Source organism: Lampris incognitus, chromosome 21 (assembly GCF_029633865.1).
Source record: "Lampris incognitus isolate fLamInc1 chromosome 21, fLamInc1.hap2, whole genome shotgun sequence".
Classification (NCBI taxonomy): Eukaryota; Metazoa; Chordata; class Actinopteri; order Lampriformes; family Lampridae; genus Lampris; species Lampris incognitus.
The window spans coordinates 26,611,222-26,627,632 of NC_079231.1; the positions used below are offsets into that span (position 1 = coordinate 26,611,222).

At 47.2% G+C, this 16,411-nt stretch overlaps 1 protein-coding gene across 1 annotated transcript in view; it reads right to left on the reverse strand.

The window, feature by feature from the left end:
- nid2a (nidogen 2a (osteonidogen)) overlaps positions 1-16,411 on the reverse strand; it is a 231,038-nt gene that overhangs the window by 83,436 nt on the left and 131,191 nt on the right. The window contains exon 16 of the mRNA XM_056301042.1: positions 2,305-2,433. Within this exon, the coding sequence (XP_056157017.1) occupies positions 2,305-2,433 (129 nt within the window). The remainder of the gene's footprint in view (positions 1-2,304; positions 2,434-16,411) is intronic.

The following is a 16,411-nucleotide window of genomic DNA, read 5'->3' on the forward strand; positions in this document are numbered from 1 at the left end:
TCTTGCCGGCTAGGCCGCGGACCCAAAAACTATTATTGCTACTGTTGTTTGATATCATAATCGTTGTTGCCGTTATTACAATCAGTGTTGTGTTGTTGTTTTACATGCTTTGGCAACATGTACACAAACCTATGTCATGCCAATAAAGGAACTACTGAACTGAATTGAACTGAGAGGGAAAGAGAGAGAAAGGCAGGAAGTAATCGTTGTTGTTGCTGTTATTATTTTAATCATTGTTGTGTTGTGTTGTTGTTGTTTTACATGCTTTGGCAATATATACACAAATGTATGTCATGCCAATAAAGCACATATTGAATTGAATTGAACTGAGAGAGAGAAAGAGAAAGAGAGAGAGAGAGAGAAAGAGAGAGAGAGAGAGAGAGAGAGAGAGAGAGAGAGAGAGAGAGAGAGAGAGAGAGAGAGAGAGAGAGAGAGACAGACAGACAGACAGACAGACAGACAGACAGACAGACAGACAGGGACAGAGAGAGAGAGACAAAGAGAGAGAGAAAGAGAGAGAGACAGAGAGAGAGAGAGAGACAAAGAGAGAGAAAGAGAGAGAGAAAGAGAGAGAAAGAGAAAGAGAGAGAGACAGACAGACAGGGACAGAGAGAGAGAGACAAAGAGAGAGAGAGAGAGAGAGAGAGAGAGAGAGAGAGAGAGAGAGAGAGAGAGAGAGAGAGAGAGAGAGAGAGAGAGAGAGAGAGAGAGAGAGGGAAAGAGAGAGAGGGAGGGAGGCAAATAGGTCCTCGCTACTACACATTCCATTTGAACATGGACTGTCCCTGTTCCATTTTTTTCAACTCCATCTCTCTCCATATCACCCTTTCATTCCCATGCTAGTTGTCTCACTTCATCTTTATTTACTCCTTCTCTCTTTTCTTCTCACAAATGCGTCTCATACCATCCTCCCCACTCTGTGGTCTTGCCTCCCTGCCCTTCCCATGGCTTGCAGCTGTTGTGGTAGAGGTTATCTGCCTCCCCAACACGAGTGAAACATGCCTTCCAGGGTCGTAACTCGTTGTGGAACCAAAATACCGAACTCTAAAACACCTTAATGTACAAGTACAATAAGACCAATTCAAATCAGAATCTATAAAAGCCACACAATGTCCTCAGAAAGAGACTGCAGGTGAATTTAAGAACTAGGAAAGTTTCTACATACATGGACATTTATCCATCTAATGACATTCTGTGGACTCCTTTAAGGGACGAGCAGTTGTTTTGCTCTCTCTTTAAGTCCAACCAAAATTAAAAATGTGTGTCTGTCGGGTATAAGGAAAGACTGTTAACCGAAATGGCAACCATTCAACTACTAGGCAGCCTCCTTCCAAAACGTACCACGTTTGTATTTTTCAAGCTCTGAGCCAGGGGATAAAGTAAAGGCACTTAACAAAACGCTGTAAATGAGTAGGTGATGAAGACCAAGACAGCATCAGAGAGGTAGAAGCTGAGCTAAAAAGTGAGCTGTCTATGCCGAGGAGGGCTGAGCTTCTTGGAAGGAGGAAGTAGCAGCGAACAAGGGTAAGGACCCATTCATATTTGTTAAGACACCATTCAGCTAAGAGAAAAGGGGTAGTTTAAACGTAGAAAGACAGAAGTTGGAGGAATACCTTAACAGACTGCACAAAAATAGTCAGAGGGCTAGGGAACTTCTGATGCTTGCAGATCTCCCACCAATTGAAGAGATAGATGGTAATGAGGCCCACCCAGCCAGGCAGAGTGAGGTGCATGATACTATGAAGTGTGAAACGGCCTCCTCTTCACCTGAACTCAATGGGGTTCCTCATCAGCTTTATAAGAGTCTGCCTGCTGTTTAGAAATAGCTATGGAACTTAATGGTAGTAGTATGAAAACAGACATTATTCCAAGGGCTTGGTGGAAAGCAGGAGGTATTTCCATACCAACTGAGAAGGATCCAATAGGGATTGGACAGTTTGGGCTTATTTGTCCTCTCAATGTGGAGGTGAAGGTCATCCTAAGTGTAGCATGAGGGTTGGTGGCATATTTAAAGGTGACTAGGGTGATTGACTCCTCAATATAGAAACAGGAATTCCAGGATTATCAAGGTGCTTGTAGTACACAAGTAGGATTTGGCATCAAATTCAGGCAGCCAAGGAGAGAAGAGATGTTGTACTTTGGTTCTCTGCCGCATAACATTTTGCAGAAGGTATATAGTTTCTTTCAGGTCCCTGACACAAGTAGTAAACTGCTGTTAAACCCATGATATTGCTTGTACTTTTATGTCTTGAGTACGTTAGGTTGTGGCGTGCGGGTTCCACTGAAAGGGTGCACGCTACTTACCAACACAGGTGCGTCCATCAAAGCCCAACTCAAAGCCGCTGTGGCACTGGCATCGATGACCACCTGGCAGGTTGATACACTCGGCATGAACACCACAGGAAATCAGTCCTTCGGCACACTCATCTATGTCTAATAGGAGATGAGGGGGAGGGATGCAGAGAGGAAGAGGACATTCAAAGGAAGAGGAAGAGAGACAGACAGACGTAGGTGAATGGGGAAGTTCAGTGTTGGGAGGTTAAGTGGTGGAAGTTCAGTAAAATGTTTTGACTGGAAAACATTTCGTATGATTTGCATGTTAATAAACCATGACAAGCAGAATACTTGGAATGATCCATGTGTACGTCACCATCCATAAGATCTATAAGGTCCTATCCTGTACAAATTATAATTACAAGCCATTACTACAAAGATGCACTGACAAAGATTATAAAGTGCTGAAACCCACCTAATTTCTTTGAACACATCTAAAATGTATTTGCCTTCATTACCACATGATCATAATGTATCAAAAAGCTTTATTCTTTCATTCCTACTTGTGTTTGTCTGATATGTTAAGTAAATGATTTCAGTGACTTTGTGTTTTGGATGCTTTCAGTAAAGTGATTCATTTGTGTTTGCCAAGATGTACGGAGAACCCTACATAGCAATTTACAACCCACATACTTTTGTAAACAGGAGAACAAGGTTCACCAAAAGTACACATTCTTTCATAGCAGCAGTACTAATTTGAAGTATGCCTTATGCATAGCTTAAAAGAGTACAGCAACAGGCTAGTGTCACATGCTACTGGCTGCAATTTTAGCGGTATTTGAGAAAGAATCAAATGCTGAACAGACCTCAAGGTCCGGGAGCAGTAAGATAAAATAGACACCGTAAAATTGGTATGATGAGTTCAAGCATAACTCTTTTTGTTTTAATGAAAAATGCAGATCAGTTGTTAATAGCTGTAACATTATCAGTATTATTGAGATTTATTACCTCATAAAGTAAAATATATTGCTCCTGTAAAAGGTTTTAATGTAAAGGATCAAAAACAAATGCATATTCCTCCATTATAACCACTGTTTGAAATTTGTTAAGAAATTGACTTTGTAAGTACATGACCATCTGCATTTACTATTTCCGTATTCACTATTTACTATCATTCATTATCATTACTATCATTAGTATCATTATTATTCATTACTATCACACCACTCTCAAATTATCTATTAGAAAAAAAATTGAATATTATAGTTATTTCAACTCTGTTTGGGGAAAAATGTTTAAGGCAAAGTCCAAGCCAAAAGAGCATATCTTATTTTTTTTATTTTATTTTTTTTACATTTGTATTCTGTAGTTATATTTCAGCAGAAATTCAATACAACTCATTAAGTCAAACAAGTACTTAGGAAAAATGTAATACAAATACATTTTTTACCAAATAAATCTAATTGGCCAATTAATTTTAAAAGCACCTTCTAATGTTTCATTTTTTTCTGTTATTATAAGATTTTTAGACTAAGAAGTTAGTTTCTCCACATGATACTTAAAAAACAAAGTTTCTCCACATGAAATTGTTTCCTCATTGGAGAGCGCTGAAAGAAGAGTAGTTACTCTCACTACCAGAAGAGGAAGATAAAACTTCTGCATTACAGGTTTAAGAAATAACAACACAGACTTCTTTATATCTATTTTCACGTCTGATAGCACTGACAATTGTTCAATAAACTTGACTGCGTTTGTGCTCTATATTCTATTTTAGAAATATGGATATTAAATATATTATTGTATCATCCACTTGTTGGAACAAGTTGAATTCACTTCCAGAAGCCTGATATCAAATTGTCCCTACTTAAGGTATAAGGCCATATTGCGGATTACAAGTAAAAAAAAAAGAGGGGGGTGGATATCCTCTCCTATTTCCACAACTTATTTTGAACCTGGGTATTGCACTTTGTGACAATTCCATCGAACATTTTTTTTAATCTTTGTTTTAATATTTTTTTCTTATCTAGTGTAAAGCATCCTTGGGTTTCTTGAAAGGCGCTATACAAAACCAAGCTAGTCTGACTGGCTGGTGATGAGACTCAGAATTTCAGAATTTATGTATAAATTCTGAGTCTCATCACCAGCCAGTCAGACTAGCTTGGTCTAGTAAGAAAGGCACGAACTGAGGAAGCCTCTTGGATGAGAGGTGAAACGTCTTCACGGATATATACCAAGTCCAGTTGCACTTGATTCAACTGCTTTGGACAAAAGACTGAATATCTTTTAACATAAATCTATGGTTCACAGTATCAAATAACTTATAGAAATAAATAAACAGAATGGAGCTGCCTAATATTTTTACTAACATGTCTTCCACACTTAAATCATAATTATCTTCTTGATTAACATGTCTGTGAATGTTCTCATTCATCCAGGTCATGGTTATCCAAAGGAGTTGAGTCAAGTGCAACTGGACTTGGTTTTCACGGATATATACCAAGTCCAGTTGCGCTTGATTCAACTCCTTTCGATTCTTGATTAACCTTTTGGCAAAAATTAAAACAATTTAGCATCGTTATTTTTAGGCAACATGCATATTTTTTGGGTGGAAAAAAGGCAGTTCTGGTGATTTGATTGACGTGGTGTTCAAAGGAGAGGTTGCTGTTGAAAATTACTCCAAGGATGCGGATGTGTGGGGAGGCAGGCGGAGTGGAGTTGGTGATGGTGATGCAGATACTGTGAGTGGTTTGGTAAAGGATTTTGGACCGATGGTGATCATGTCAGATTGATCACAATTTAGTTTGAGGAATTTGGCTTGCGTCCATGATTTAATTTCAGTGAGGCAGCTGGTCAGACTGGGGTAGGTTGTAGTAGTGATGGATTCAGTGGAGATGTGGAGTTGGACGTCATCGGCGTAGCAGTGTAAGTAGAGACCATGATGACGTATGATGTTATCAAGGGCAGCATATAAACGATGAACAGAAGAGGACCAAGCACTGAACCCTACAGTGGCTTATATCTACGTATTATAACACTTAAAGATGCTAATCGTCCCTTATAAGTATGTTCATGGTGACTACACACATGTGCTTCATAAAACATTTTAACAATGTTTTTCTCAAAAGCCATGAACCCATAGACCAAGAATCCCCTCTTCTAACAGCATATGGGTCATTACACTCTGCACATTGTTATGCGAAAGAGAGTGCAAGAACTGTAATTATGGGTCATTATTTATATCCTGGCGTATATTCACACAACAGCCAGAGACTGGGTATTTGTGTTAGTAGGAATGTATGTATGGACGGTTGTTTGTGTGCACACAGTACACACCTCTCCTGCCTGTACATATATTTAAAGGGACACATGTGCCAGACATACATTGCTGCTATTGTTAACTATTGTTAACATTCACATACTCTCTCCTCTCTCTCTCTCACACATCATCATCATCATCATCGGCAGTCACTCGGGGTCGAGTATGACCATCCTCCATCTGCGTCCCCCTGGATCTCCAGGTGGGTGTAGAGGCTGATCCTGAAGCTGCATAATGGGAGGATGCCTGTGCGTAACTGCTTTTTGCGTGGAGAGGCTGATGTGCCTGCAGCCACCACACCGTTCTTGGCAGGGGGTTGCCAGAGTCCAATGGCATGGAGAACCAAGACAATTGGGGACCACCCTCTGTTGCAGCCTTCATCCACCTTCACTGCCACTGTGACCTGGACATCTTCTACCATTTCTGCCGTTGGGGTCTTTGTTGGATTGCGCTTCGTCTGGAAACTCCCCCTTGACTTATCGACCTGGGGTGACCCTACCAGGAGCCAAACTCCAGATGGCATAGTGCTTGAGATCACTGGTACACGCAAGCTTCTCCACCACAACAAGGTGGAGATCCAGGAGAAGTCTCTCTCTCTCTCTCTCTCTCTCTCTCTCTCCCTCTCACACACGCACGCACGCACGCACACACACACACACACACACACACACACACACACACACACACACACACACACACACACACACATGCACATGCAGAATGTGAGGGAAGACTGAAGCCCAGTCAGGACAACAGAGTGTGAGCTCGGGGCTTGTGAGCTCAGGGCTGGTGGGCTTGTGAGCTCGGGGTTTGTGAGCTCAGGGCTGGTGGGCTTGTGAGCTCGGGGCTTGCCTTGCTTGGGCAGCATGAGAGCAGGATCTGCTGCTGGGCTACTGATAAACCATACAGCCTTCAAAACCTTCTAGTCCCTGTGTTCTAGAAAATAAACCTAGAGGAGAACCCGAGAGACTCAATAATAGAGACAGAGAGAGAGAGACTGAGCAAGGGAAAGAGTGACAGAGGAAAAGAAGAGGGATAGAAACAATCTAAGGAAGAAGGCAGGAGGAAAAGGAGGAGGGATCAAGAAATAATGGCGGCAGTATGGACAAGAAGAAAAGAACAGGACATGAAAAAAGTAAAAGAAAGAAAAAATAAGAGAAGGCAAAAGGAGAGAAAACATTTCATCCAACCATTCCAGCCGCCCTTTACTTCACCCTTCTGGTTAGGATGGACAGATGTTGAGGAAACACAGACACACACACACTGCCTTGACCTGTCTGTATAAGTTTTACATTCGTCTGTGTGTGTGTGTGGGTGTGTGTGTCTTTGTTGGTGTGTGTGTGTGTATGTGTGGGCGTGTGTGTGCATGTGTGTGTGTGTGCGTGCGCAGTAGGTGTGTAATGGTACACAAAAATCAGGGGTGTGTAGGTACCTGGGTTGTGAAGTCGGGGTTGTGTAGGTACCGGGGTTGTGAAGTCAGGGGTGTGTAGGCACCGGGGTTGTGAAGTCAGGGTTGTGTAGGCACCGGGGTTGTGAAGTCAGGGTTGTGTAGGTACCGGGGTTGTTAAGTCAGGGTTGTGTAGGTACCGGGGTTGTGAAGTCAGGGGTGTGTAGGTACCGGGGTTGTGAAGTCAGGGTTGTGTAGGTACCTGGGTTGTGAAGTCGGGGTTGTGTAGGTACCAGGGTTGTGAAGTCAGGGTTGTGTAGGTACCTGGGTTGTGAAGTCGGGGTTGTGAAGTCGGGGTTGTGTAGGTACCAGGGTTGTGAAGTCAGGGTTGTGTAGGTACCTGGGCTGTGAAATAAGGGTAGTGTAGGTACCTGGGCTGTGAAGTCAGGGTTGTGTAGGTACCGGGTCGTAAAGTCAGGGTAGTGTAGGTACCTGGGTTGTGAAGTCAGGTTTGTGTAGGAATCGGGGTTGTAAAGTCAGGGTTGTGAAGTCAGGTTTGTGTAGGTACCGGGGTTGTGAAGTCAGGGTTGTGTAGGTACCAGGGTTGTGAAGTCAGGGTTGTGTAGGTACCAGGGTTGTGTAGGTACCTGGGCTGTGTAGGTACCTGGGTTGTGAAGTCAGGGTTGTGTAGGTACCTGGGTTGTGAAGTCGGGGTTGTGTCGGTACCTGGGTTGTGAAGTCGGGGTTGTGTAGGTACCAGGGTTGTGAAGTCAGGGTTGAGTAGGTACCTGGGCTGTGAGGTAAGGGTAGTGTAGGTACCTGGGTTGTGAAGTCAGGGTTGTAAAGTCAGGGTTGTGTAGGTACCTGGGTTGTGAAGTCAGGTTTGTGTAGGTATCGGGGTTGTAAAGTCAGGGTTGTGAAGTCAGGTTTGTGTAGGTACCAGGGTTGTGAAGTCGGGGTTGTGTAGGTACCAGGGTTGTGAAGTCAGGGTTGTGTAGGTACCGGGTCGTAAAGTCAGGGTAGTGTAGGTACCTGGGTTGTGAAGTCAAGTTTGTGTAGGTATCGGGGTTGTAAAGTCAGGGTTGTGAAGTCAGGTTTGTGTAGGTACCTGGGTTGTGAAGTCAGGGTTGTGTAGGTACCTGGGTTGTGAAGTCAGGGTTGTGTAGGTACCAGGGTTGTGAAGTCAGGGTTGTGTAGGTACCAGGGTTGTGTAGGTACCTGGGCTGTGAAGTAAGGGTTGTGTAGGTACCTGGGCTGTGAAGTAAGGGTAGTGTAGGTACCTGGGTTGTAAAGTCAGGGTTGTGAAGTCAGGTTTGTGTAGGTACCTGGGTTGTGAAGTCAGGGTTGTGTAGGTACCAGGGTTGTGAAGTCGGGGTTGTGTAGGTACCAGGGTTGTGTAGGTACCTGGGCTGTGAAGTAAGGGTAGTGTAGGTACCTGGGTTGTGAAGTCAGGGTTGTGAAGTCAGGGTTGTGTAGGTACCTGGGTTGTGAACTCAGGGTTGTGTAGGTACCTGGGTTGTGAAGTCAGGGTTGTGTAGGTATAGGGGTTGTGAAGTCGGGGTTGTGTCGGTACCTGGGTTGTGAAGTCAGGGTTGTGTAGGTACCAGGGTTGTGAAGTCAGGGTTGTGTAGGTACCTGGGCTGTGAAGTAAGGGTAGTGTAGGTACCTGGGTTGTGAAGTCAGGGTTGTGAAGTCAGGGTTGTGTAGGTACCTGGGTTGTGAAGTCAGGGTTGGGTAGGTACCTGGGTTGTGAAGTCAGGGTTGTGTAGGTACCTGGGGTGTGAAGTCAGGGTTGTGTAGGTACCTGGGTTGTGAAGTCAGGGTTGTGTAGGTACCTGGGTTGTGAAGTCAGGTTTGTGTAGGTATCGGGGTTGTAAAGTCGGGGTTGTGAAGTCAGGTTTGTGTAGGTACCTGGGTTGTGAAGTCGGGGTTGTGTAGGTACCAGGGTTGTGAAGTCAGGGTTGTGTAGGTACCGGGTCGTAAAGTCAGGGTAGTGTAGGTACCTGGGTTGTGAAGTCAAGTTTGTGTAGGTATCGGGGTTGTAAAGTCAGGGTTGTGAAGTCAGGTTTGTGTAGGTACCTGGGTTGTGAAGTCGGGGTTGTGTAGGTACCAGGGTTGTGAAGTCAGGGTTGTGTAGGTACCAGGGTTGTGTAGGTACCTGGGCTGTGAAGTAAGGGTAGTGTAGGTACCTGGGTTGTGAAGTCAGGGTTGTGAAGTCAGGGTTGTGTAGGTACCTGGGTTGTGAAGTCAGGGTTGTGTAGGTACCTGGGTTGTGAAGTCAGGGTTGTGTAGGTACCTGGGTTGTGAAGTCGGGGTTGTGTCGGTACCTGGGTTGTGAAGTCGGGGTTGTGTAGGTACCAGGGTTGTGAAGTCAGGGTTGTGTAGGTACCTGGGCTGTGAAGTAAGGGTAGTGTAGGTACCTGGGTTGTGAAGTCAGGGTTGTGAAGTCAGGGTTGTGTAGGTACCTGGGTTGTGAAGTCAGGGTTGGGTAGGTACCTGGGTTGTGTAGGTACCTGGGCTGTGAAGTAAGGGTAGTGTAGGTACCTGGGTTGTGAAGTCAGGGTTGTGTAGGTACCTGGGGTGTGAAGTCAGGGCTGTGTAGGTACCTGGGTTGTGAAGTCAGGGTTGTGTAGGTACCTGGGTTGTGAAGTCGGGGTTGTGTCGGTACCTGGGTTTGGAAGTCGGGGTTGTGAAGTCAGGGTTGTGTAGCAACCTGGACTGTGAAGTAAGGGTAGTGTAGGTACCTGGGTTGTGAAGTCAGGGTTGTCAAGATACCTGGGTTTTGAAGTCAGGGTTGTGAAGTCAGGTTTGTGTAGGTACCTGGGTTGTGAAGTCGGGGTTGTGTAGGTACCAGGGTTGTGAAGTCAGGGTTGTGTAGGTACCTGGGCTGTGAAGTAAGGGTAGTGTAGGTACCTGGGTTGTGAAGTCAGGTTTGTGTAGGAATCGGGGTTGTAAAGTCAGGGTTGTGAAGTCAGGTTTGTGTAGGTACCGGGGTTGTGAAGTCGGGGTTGTGTAGGTACCAGGGTTGTGAAGTCAGGGTTGTGTAGGTACCAGGGTTGTGTAGGTACCTGGGCTGTGTAGGTACCTGGGTTGTGAAGTCAGGGTTGTGTAGGTACCTGGGTTGTGAAGTCGGGGTTGTGTCGGTACCTGGGTTGTGAAGTCGGGGTTGTGTAGGTACCAGGGTTGTGAAGTCAGGGTTGTGTAGGTACCTGGGCTGTGAAGTAAGGGTAGTGTAGGTACCTGGGTTGTGAAGTCAGGGTTGTAAAGTCAGGGTTGTGTAGGTACCTGGGTTGTGAAGTCAGGTTTGTGTAGGTATCGGGGTTGTAAAGTCAGGGTTGTGAAGTCAGGTTTGTGTAGGTACCTGGGTTGTGAAGTCGGGGTTGTGTAGGTACCAGGGTTGTGAAGTCAGGGTTGTGTAGGTACCGGGTCGTAAAGTCAGGGTAGTGTAGGTACCTGGGTTGTGAAGTCAAGTTTGTGTAGGTATCGGGGTTGTAAAGTCAGGGTTGTGAAGTAAGGGTAGTGTAGGTACCTGGGTTGTGAAGTCGGGGTTGTGTAGATACCAGGGTTGTGAAGTCAGGTTTGTGTAGGTATCGGGGTTGTAAAGTCAGGGTTGTGAAGTCAGGTTTGTGTAGGTACCTGGGTTGTGAAGTCGGGGTTGTGTAGGTACCAGGGTTGTGAAGTCAGGGTTGTGTAGGTACCAGGGTTGTGTAGGTACCTGGGCTGTGTAGGTACCTGGGTTGTGAAGTCAGGGTTGTGTAGGTACCTGGGTTGTGAAGTCGGGGTTGTGTCGGTACCTGGGTTGTGAAGTCGGGGTTGTGTAGGTACCAGGGTTGTGAAGTCAGGGTTGTGTAGGTACCTGGGCTGTGAAGTAAGGGTAGTGTAGGTACCTGGGTTGTGAAGTCAGGGTTGTAAAGTCAGGGTTGTGTAGGTACCTCGGTTGTGAAGTCAGGTTTGTGTAGGTATCGGGGTTGTAAAGTCAGGGTTGTGAAGTCAGGTTTGTGTAGGTACCTGGGTTGTGAAGTCGGGGTTGTGTAGGTACCAGGGTTGTGAAGTCAGGGTTGTGTAGGTACCGGGTCGTAAAGTCAGGGTAGTGTAGGTACCTGGGTTGTGAAGTCAAGTTTGTGTAGGTATCGGGGTTGTAAAGTCAGGGTTGTGAAGTCAGGTTTGTGTAGGTACCTGGGTTGTGAAGTCGGGGTTGTGTAGGTACCAGGGTTGTGAAGTCAGGGTTGTGTAGGTACCAGGGTTGTGTAGGTACCTGGGCTGTGAAGTAAGGGTAGTGTAGGTACCTGGGTTGTGAAGTCAGGGTTGTGTAGGTACCTGGGTTGTGAAGTCAGGGTTGTGTAGGTACCTGGGTTGTGAAGTCAGGGTTGTAAAGTCAGGGTTGTGTAGGTACCTGGGTTGTGAAGTCAGGTTTGTGTAGGTATCGGGGTTGTAAAGTCAGGGTTGTGAAGTCAGGTTTGTGTAGGTACCTGGGTTGTGAAGTCGGGGTTGTGTAGGTACCAGGGTTGTGAAGTCAGGGTTGTGTAGGTACCGGGTCGTAAAGTCAGGGTAGTGTAGGTACCTGGGTTGTGAAGTCAAGTTTGTGTAGGTATCGGGGTTGTAAAGTCAGGGTTGTGAAGTAAGGGTAGTGTAGGTACCTGGGTTGTGAAGTCGGGGTTGTGTAGATACCAGGGTTGTGAAGTCAGGTTTGTGTAGGTATCGGGGTTGTAAAGTCAGGGTTGTGAAGTCAGGTTTGTGTAGGTACCTGGGTTGTGAAGTCGGGGTTGTGTAGGTACCAGGGTTGTGAAGTCAGGGTTGTGTAGGTACCAGGGTTGTGTAGGTACCTGGGCTGTGTAGGTACCTGGGTTGTGAAGTCAGGGTTGTGTAGGTACCAGGGTTGTGAAGTCAGGGTTGTGTAGGTACCAGGGTTGTGTAGGTACCTGGGCTGTGTAGGTACCTGGGTTGTGAAGTCGGGGTTGTGTCGGTACCTGGGTTGTGAAGTCGGGGTTGTGTAGGTACCAGGGTTGTGAAGTCAGGGTTGTGTAGGTACCTGGGCTGTGAAGTAAGGGTAGTGTAGGTACCTGGGTTGTGAAGTCAGGGTTGTAAAGTCAGGGTTGTGTAGGTACCTCGGTTGTGAAGTCAGGTTTGTGTAGGTATCGGGGTTGTAAAGTCAGGGTTGTGAAGTCAGGTTTGTGTAGGTACCTGGGTTGTGAAGTCGGGGTTGTGTAGGTACCAGGGTTGTGAAGTCAGGGTTGTGTAGGTACCGGGTCGTAAAGTCAGGGTAGTGTAGGTACCTGGGTTGTGAAGTCAAGTTTGTGTAGGTATCGGGGTTGTAAAGTCAGGGTTGTGAAGTCAGGTTTGTGTAGGTACCTGGGTTGTGAAGTCGGGGTTGTGTAGGTACCAGGGTTGTGAAGTCAGGGTTGTGTAGGTACCAGGGTTGTGTAGGTACCTGGGCTGTGAAGTAAGGGTAGTGTAGGTACCTGGGTTGTGAAGTCAGGGTTGTGTAGGTACCTGGGTTGTGAAGTCAGGGTTGTGTAGGTACCTGGGTTGTGAAGTCAGGGTTGTGTAGGTACCTGGGTTGTGAAGTCGGGGTTGTGTCGGTACCTGGGTTGTGAAGTCGGGGTTGTGTAGGTACCAGGGTTGTGAAGTCAGGGTTGTGTAGGTACCTGGGCTGTGAAGTAAGGGTAGTGTAGGTACCTGGGTTGTGAAGTCAGGGTTGTGAAGTCAGGGTTGTGTAGGTACCTGGGTTGTGAAGTCAGGGTTGGGTAGGTACCTGGGTTGTGTAGGTACCTGGGCTGTGAAGTAAGGGTAGTGTAGCTACCTGGGTTGTGAAGTCAGGGTTGTGTAGGTACCTGGGGTGTGAAGTCAGGGTTGTGTAGGTACCTGGGTTGTGAAGTCAGGGTTGTGTAGGTACCTGGGTTGTGAAGTCGGGGTTGTGTCGGTACCTGGGTTGGGAAGTCGGGGTTGTGAAGTCAGGGTTGTGTAGCAACCTGGACTGTGAAGTAAGGGTAGTGTAGGTACCTGGGTTGTGAAGTCAGGGTTGTCAAGATACCTGGGTTTTGAAGTCAGGGTTGTGAAGTCAGGTTTGTGTAGGTACCTGGGTTGTGAAGTCGGGGTTGTGTAGGTACCAGGGTTGTGAAGTCAGGGTTGTGTAGGTACCTGGGCTGTGAAGTAAGGGTAGTGTAGGTACCTGGGTTGTGAAGTCAGGTTTGTGTAGGAATCGGGGTTGTAAAGTCAGGGTTGTGAAGTCAGGTTTGTGTAGGTACCGGGGTTGTGAAGTCGGGGTTGTGTAGGTACCAGGGTTGTGAAGTCAGGGTTGTGTAGGTACCAGGGTTGTGTAGGTACCTGGGCTGTGTAGGTACCTGGGTTGTGAAGTCAGGGTTGTGTAGGTACCTGGGTTGTGAAGTCGGGGTTGTGTCGGTACCTGGGTTGTGAAGTCGGGGTTGTGTAGGTACCAGGGTTGTGAAGTCAGGGTTGTCTAGGTACCTGGGCTGTGAAGTAAGGGTAGTGTAGGTACCTGGGTTGTGAAGTCAGGGTTGTAAAGTCAGGGTTGTGTAGGTACCTGGGTTGAGAAGTCAGGTTTGTGTAGGTATCGGGGTTGTAAAGTCAGGGTTGTGAAGTCAGGTTTGTGTAGGTACCTGGGTTGTGAAGTCGGGGTTGTGTAGGTACCAGGGTTGTGAAGTCAGGGTTGTGTAGGTACCTGGGTTGTGAAGTCAGGGTTGTGTAGGTACCTGGGTTGTGAAGTCGGGGTTGTGTCGGTACCTGGGTTGTGAAGTCGGGGTTGTGTAGGTACCAGGGTTGTGAAGTCAGGGTTGTGTAGGTACCTGGGCTGTGAAGTAAGGGTAGTGTAGGTACCTGGGTTGTGAAGTCAGGGTTGTAAAGTCAGGGTTGTGTAGGTACCTGGGTTGAGAAGTCAGGTTTGTGTAGGTATCGGGGTTGTAAAGTCAGGGTTGTGAAGTCAGGTTTGTGTAGGTACCTGGGTTGTGAAGTCGGGGTTGTGTAGGTACCAGGGTTGTGAAGTCAGGGTTGTGTAGGTACCGGGTCGTAAAGTCAGGGTAGTGTAGGTACCTGGGTTGTGAAGTCAAGTTTGTGTAGGTATCGGGGTTGTAAAGTCAGGGTTGTGAAGTCAGGTTTGTGTAGGTACCTGGGTTGTGAAGTCGGGGTTGTGTAGGTACCAGGGTTGTGAAGTCAGGGTTGTGTAGGTACCAGGGTTGTGTAGGTACCTGGGCTGTGAAGTAAGGGTAGTGTAGGTACCTGGGTTGTGAAGTCAGGGTTGTGTAGGTACCTGGGTTGTGAAGTCAGGGTTGTGTAGGTACCTGGGTTGTGAAGTCAGGGTTGTGTAGGTACCTGGGTTGTGAAGTCGGGGTTGTGTCGGTACCTGGGTTGTGAAGTTGGGGTTGTGTAGGTACCAGGGTTGTGAAGCCAGGGTTGTGTAGGTACCTGGGCTGTGAAGTAAGGGTAGTGTAGGTACCTGGGTTGTGAAGTCAGGGTTGTGAAGTCAGGGTTGTGTAGGTACCTGGGTTGTGAAGTCAGGGTTGGGTAGGTACCTGGGTTGTGTAGGTACCTGGGCTGTGAAGTAAGGGTAGTGTAGGTACCTGGGTTGTGAAGTCAGGGTTGTGTAGGTACCTGGGGTGTGAAGTCAGGGTTGTGTAGGTACCTGGGTTGTGAAGTCAGGGTTGTGTAGGTACCTGGGCTGTGAAGTAAGGGTAGTGTAGGTACCTGGGTTGTGAAGTCAGGTTTGTGTAGGAATCGGGGTTGTAAAGCCAGGGTTGTGAAGTCAGGTTTGTGTAGGTACCGGGGTTGTGAAGTCGGGGTTGTGTAGGTACCAGGGTTGTGAAGTCAGGGTTGTGTAGGTACCAGGGTTGTGTAGGTACCTGGGCTGTGTAGGTACCTGGGTTGTGAAGTCAGGGTTGTGTAGGTACCTGGGTTGTGAAGTCGGGGTTGTGTCGGTACCTGGGTTGTGAAGTCGGGGTTGTGTAGGTACCAGGGTTGTGAAGTCAGGGTTGTGTAGGTACCTGGGCTGTGAAGTAAGGGTAGTGTAGGTACCTGGGTTGTGAAGTCAGGGTTGTAAAGTCAGGGTTGTGTAGGTACCTGGGTTGTGAAGTCAGGTTTGTGTAGGTATCGGGGTTGTAAAGTCAGGGTTGTGAAGTCAGGTTTGTGTAGGTACCTGGGTTGTGAAGTCGGGGTTGTGTAGGTACCAGGGTTGTGAAGTCAGGGTTGTGTAGGTACCAGGGTTGTGTAGGTACCTGGGCTGTGTAGGTACCTGGGTTGTGAAGTCAGGGTTGTGTAGGTACCTGGGTTGTGAAGTCGGGGTTGTGTCGGTACCTGGGTTGTGAAGTCGGGGTTGTGTCGGTACCAGGGTTGTGAAGTCAGGGTTGTGTAGGTACCTGGGCTGTGAAGTAAGGGTAGTGTAGGTACCTGGGTTGTGAAGTCAGGGTTGTAAAGTCAGGGTTGTGTAGGTACCTCGGTTGTGAAGTCAGGTTTGTGTAGGTATCGGGGTTGTAAAGTCAGGGTTGTGAAGTCAGGTTTGTGTAGGTACCTGGGTTGTGAAGTCGGGGTTGTGTAGGTACCAGGGTTGTGAAGTCAGGGTTGTGTAGGTACCGGGTCGTAAAGTCAGGGTAGTGTAGGTACCTGGGTTGTGAAGTCAAGTTTGTGTAGGTATCGGGGTTGTAAAGTCAGGGTTGTGAAGTCAGGTTTGTGTAGGTACCTGGGTTGTGAAGTCGGGGTTGTGTAGGTACCAGGGTTGTGAAGTCAGGGTTGTGTAGGTACCAGGGTTGTGTAGGTACCTGGGCTGTGAAGTAAGGGTAGTGTAGGTACCTGGGTTGTGAAGTCAGGGTTGTGTAGGTACCTGGGTTGTGAAGTCAGGGTTGTGTAGGTACCTGGGTTGTGAAGTCGGGGTTGTGTCGGTACCTGGGTTGTGAAGTCTGGGTTGTGTAGGTACCAGGGTTGTGAAGTCAGGGTTGTGTAGGTACCTGGGCTGTGAAGTAAGGGTAGTGTAGGTACCTGGGTTGTGAAGTCAGGGTTGTGAAGTCAGGGTTGTGTAGGTACCTGGGTTGTGAAGTCAGGGTTGGGTAGGTACCTGGGTTGTGTAGGTACCTGGGCTGTGAAGTAAGGGTAGTGTAGCTACCTGGGTTGTGAAGTCAGGGTTGTGTAGGTACCTGGGGTGTGAAGTCAGGGTTGTGTAGGTACCTGGGTTGTGAAGTCAGGGTTGTGTAGGTACCTGGGTTGTGAAGTCGGGGTTGTGTCGGTACCTGGGTTGGGAAGTCGGGGTTGTGAAGTCAGGGTTGTGTAGCAACCTGGACTGTGAAGTAAGGGTAGTGTAGGTACCTGGGTTGTGAAGTCAGGGTTGTCAAGATACCTGGGTTTTGAAGTCAGGGTTGTGAAGTCAGGTTTGTGTAGGTACCTGGGTTGTGAAGTCGGGGTTGTGTAGGTACCAGGGTTGTGAAGTCAGGGTT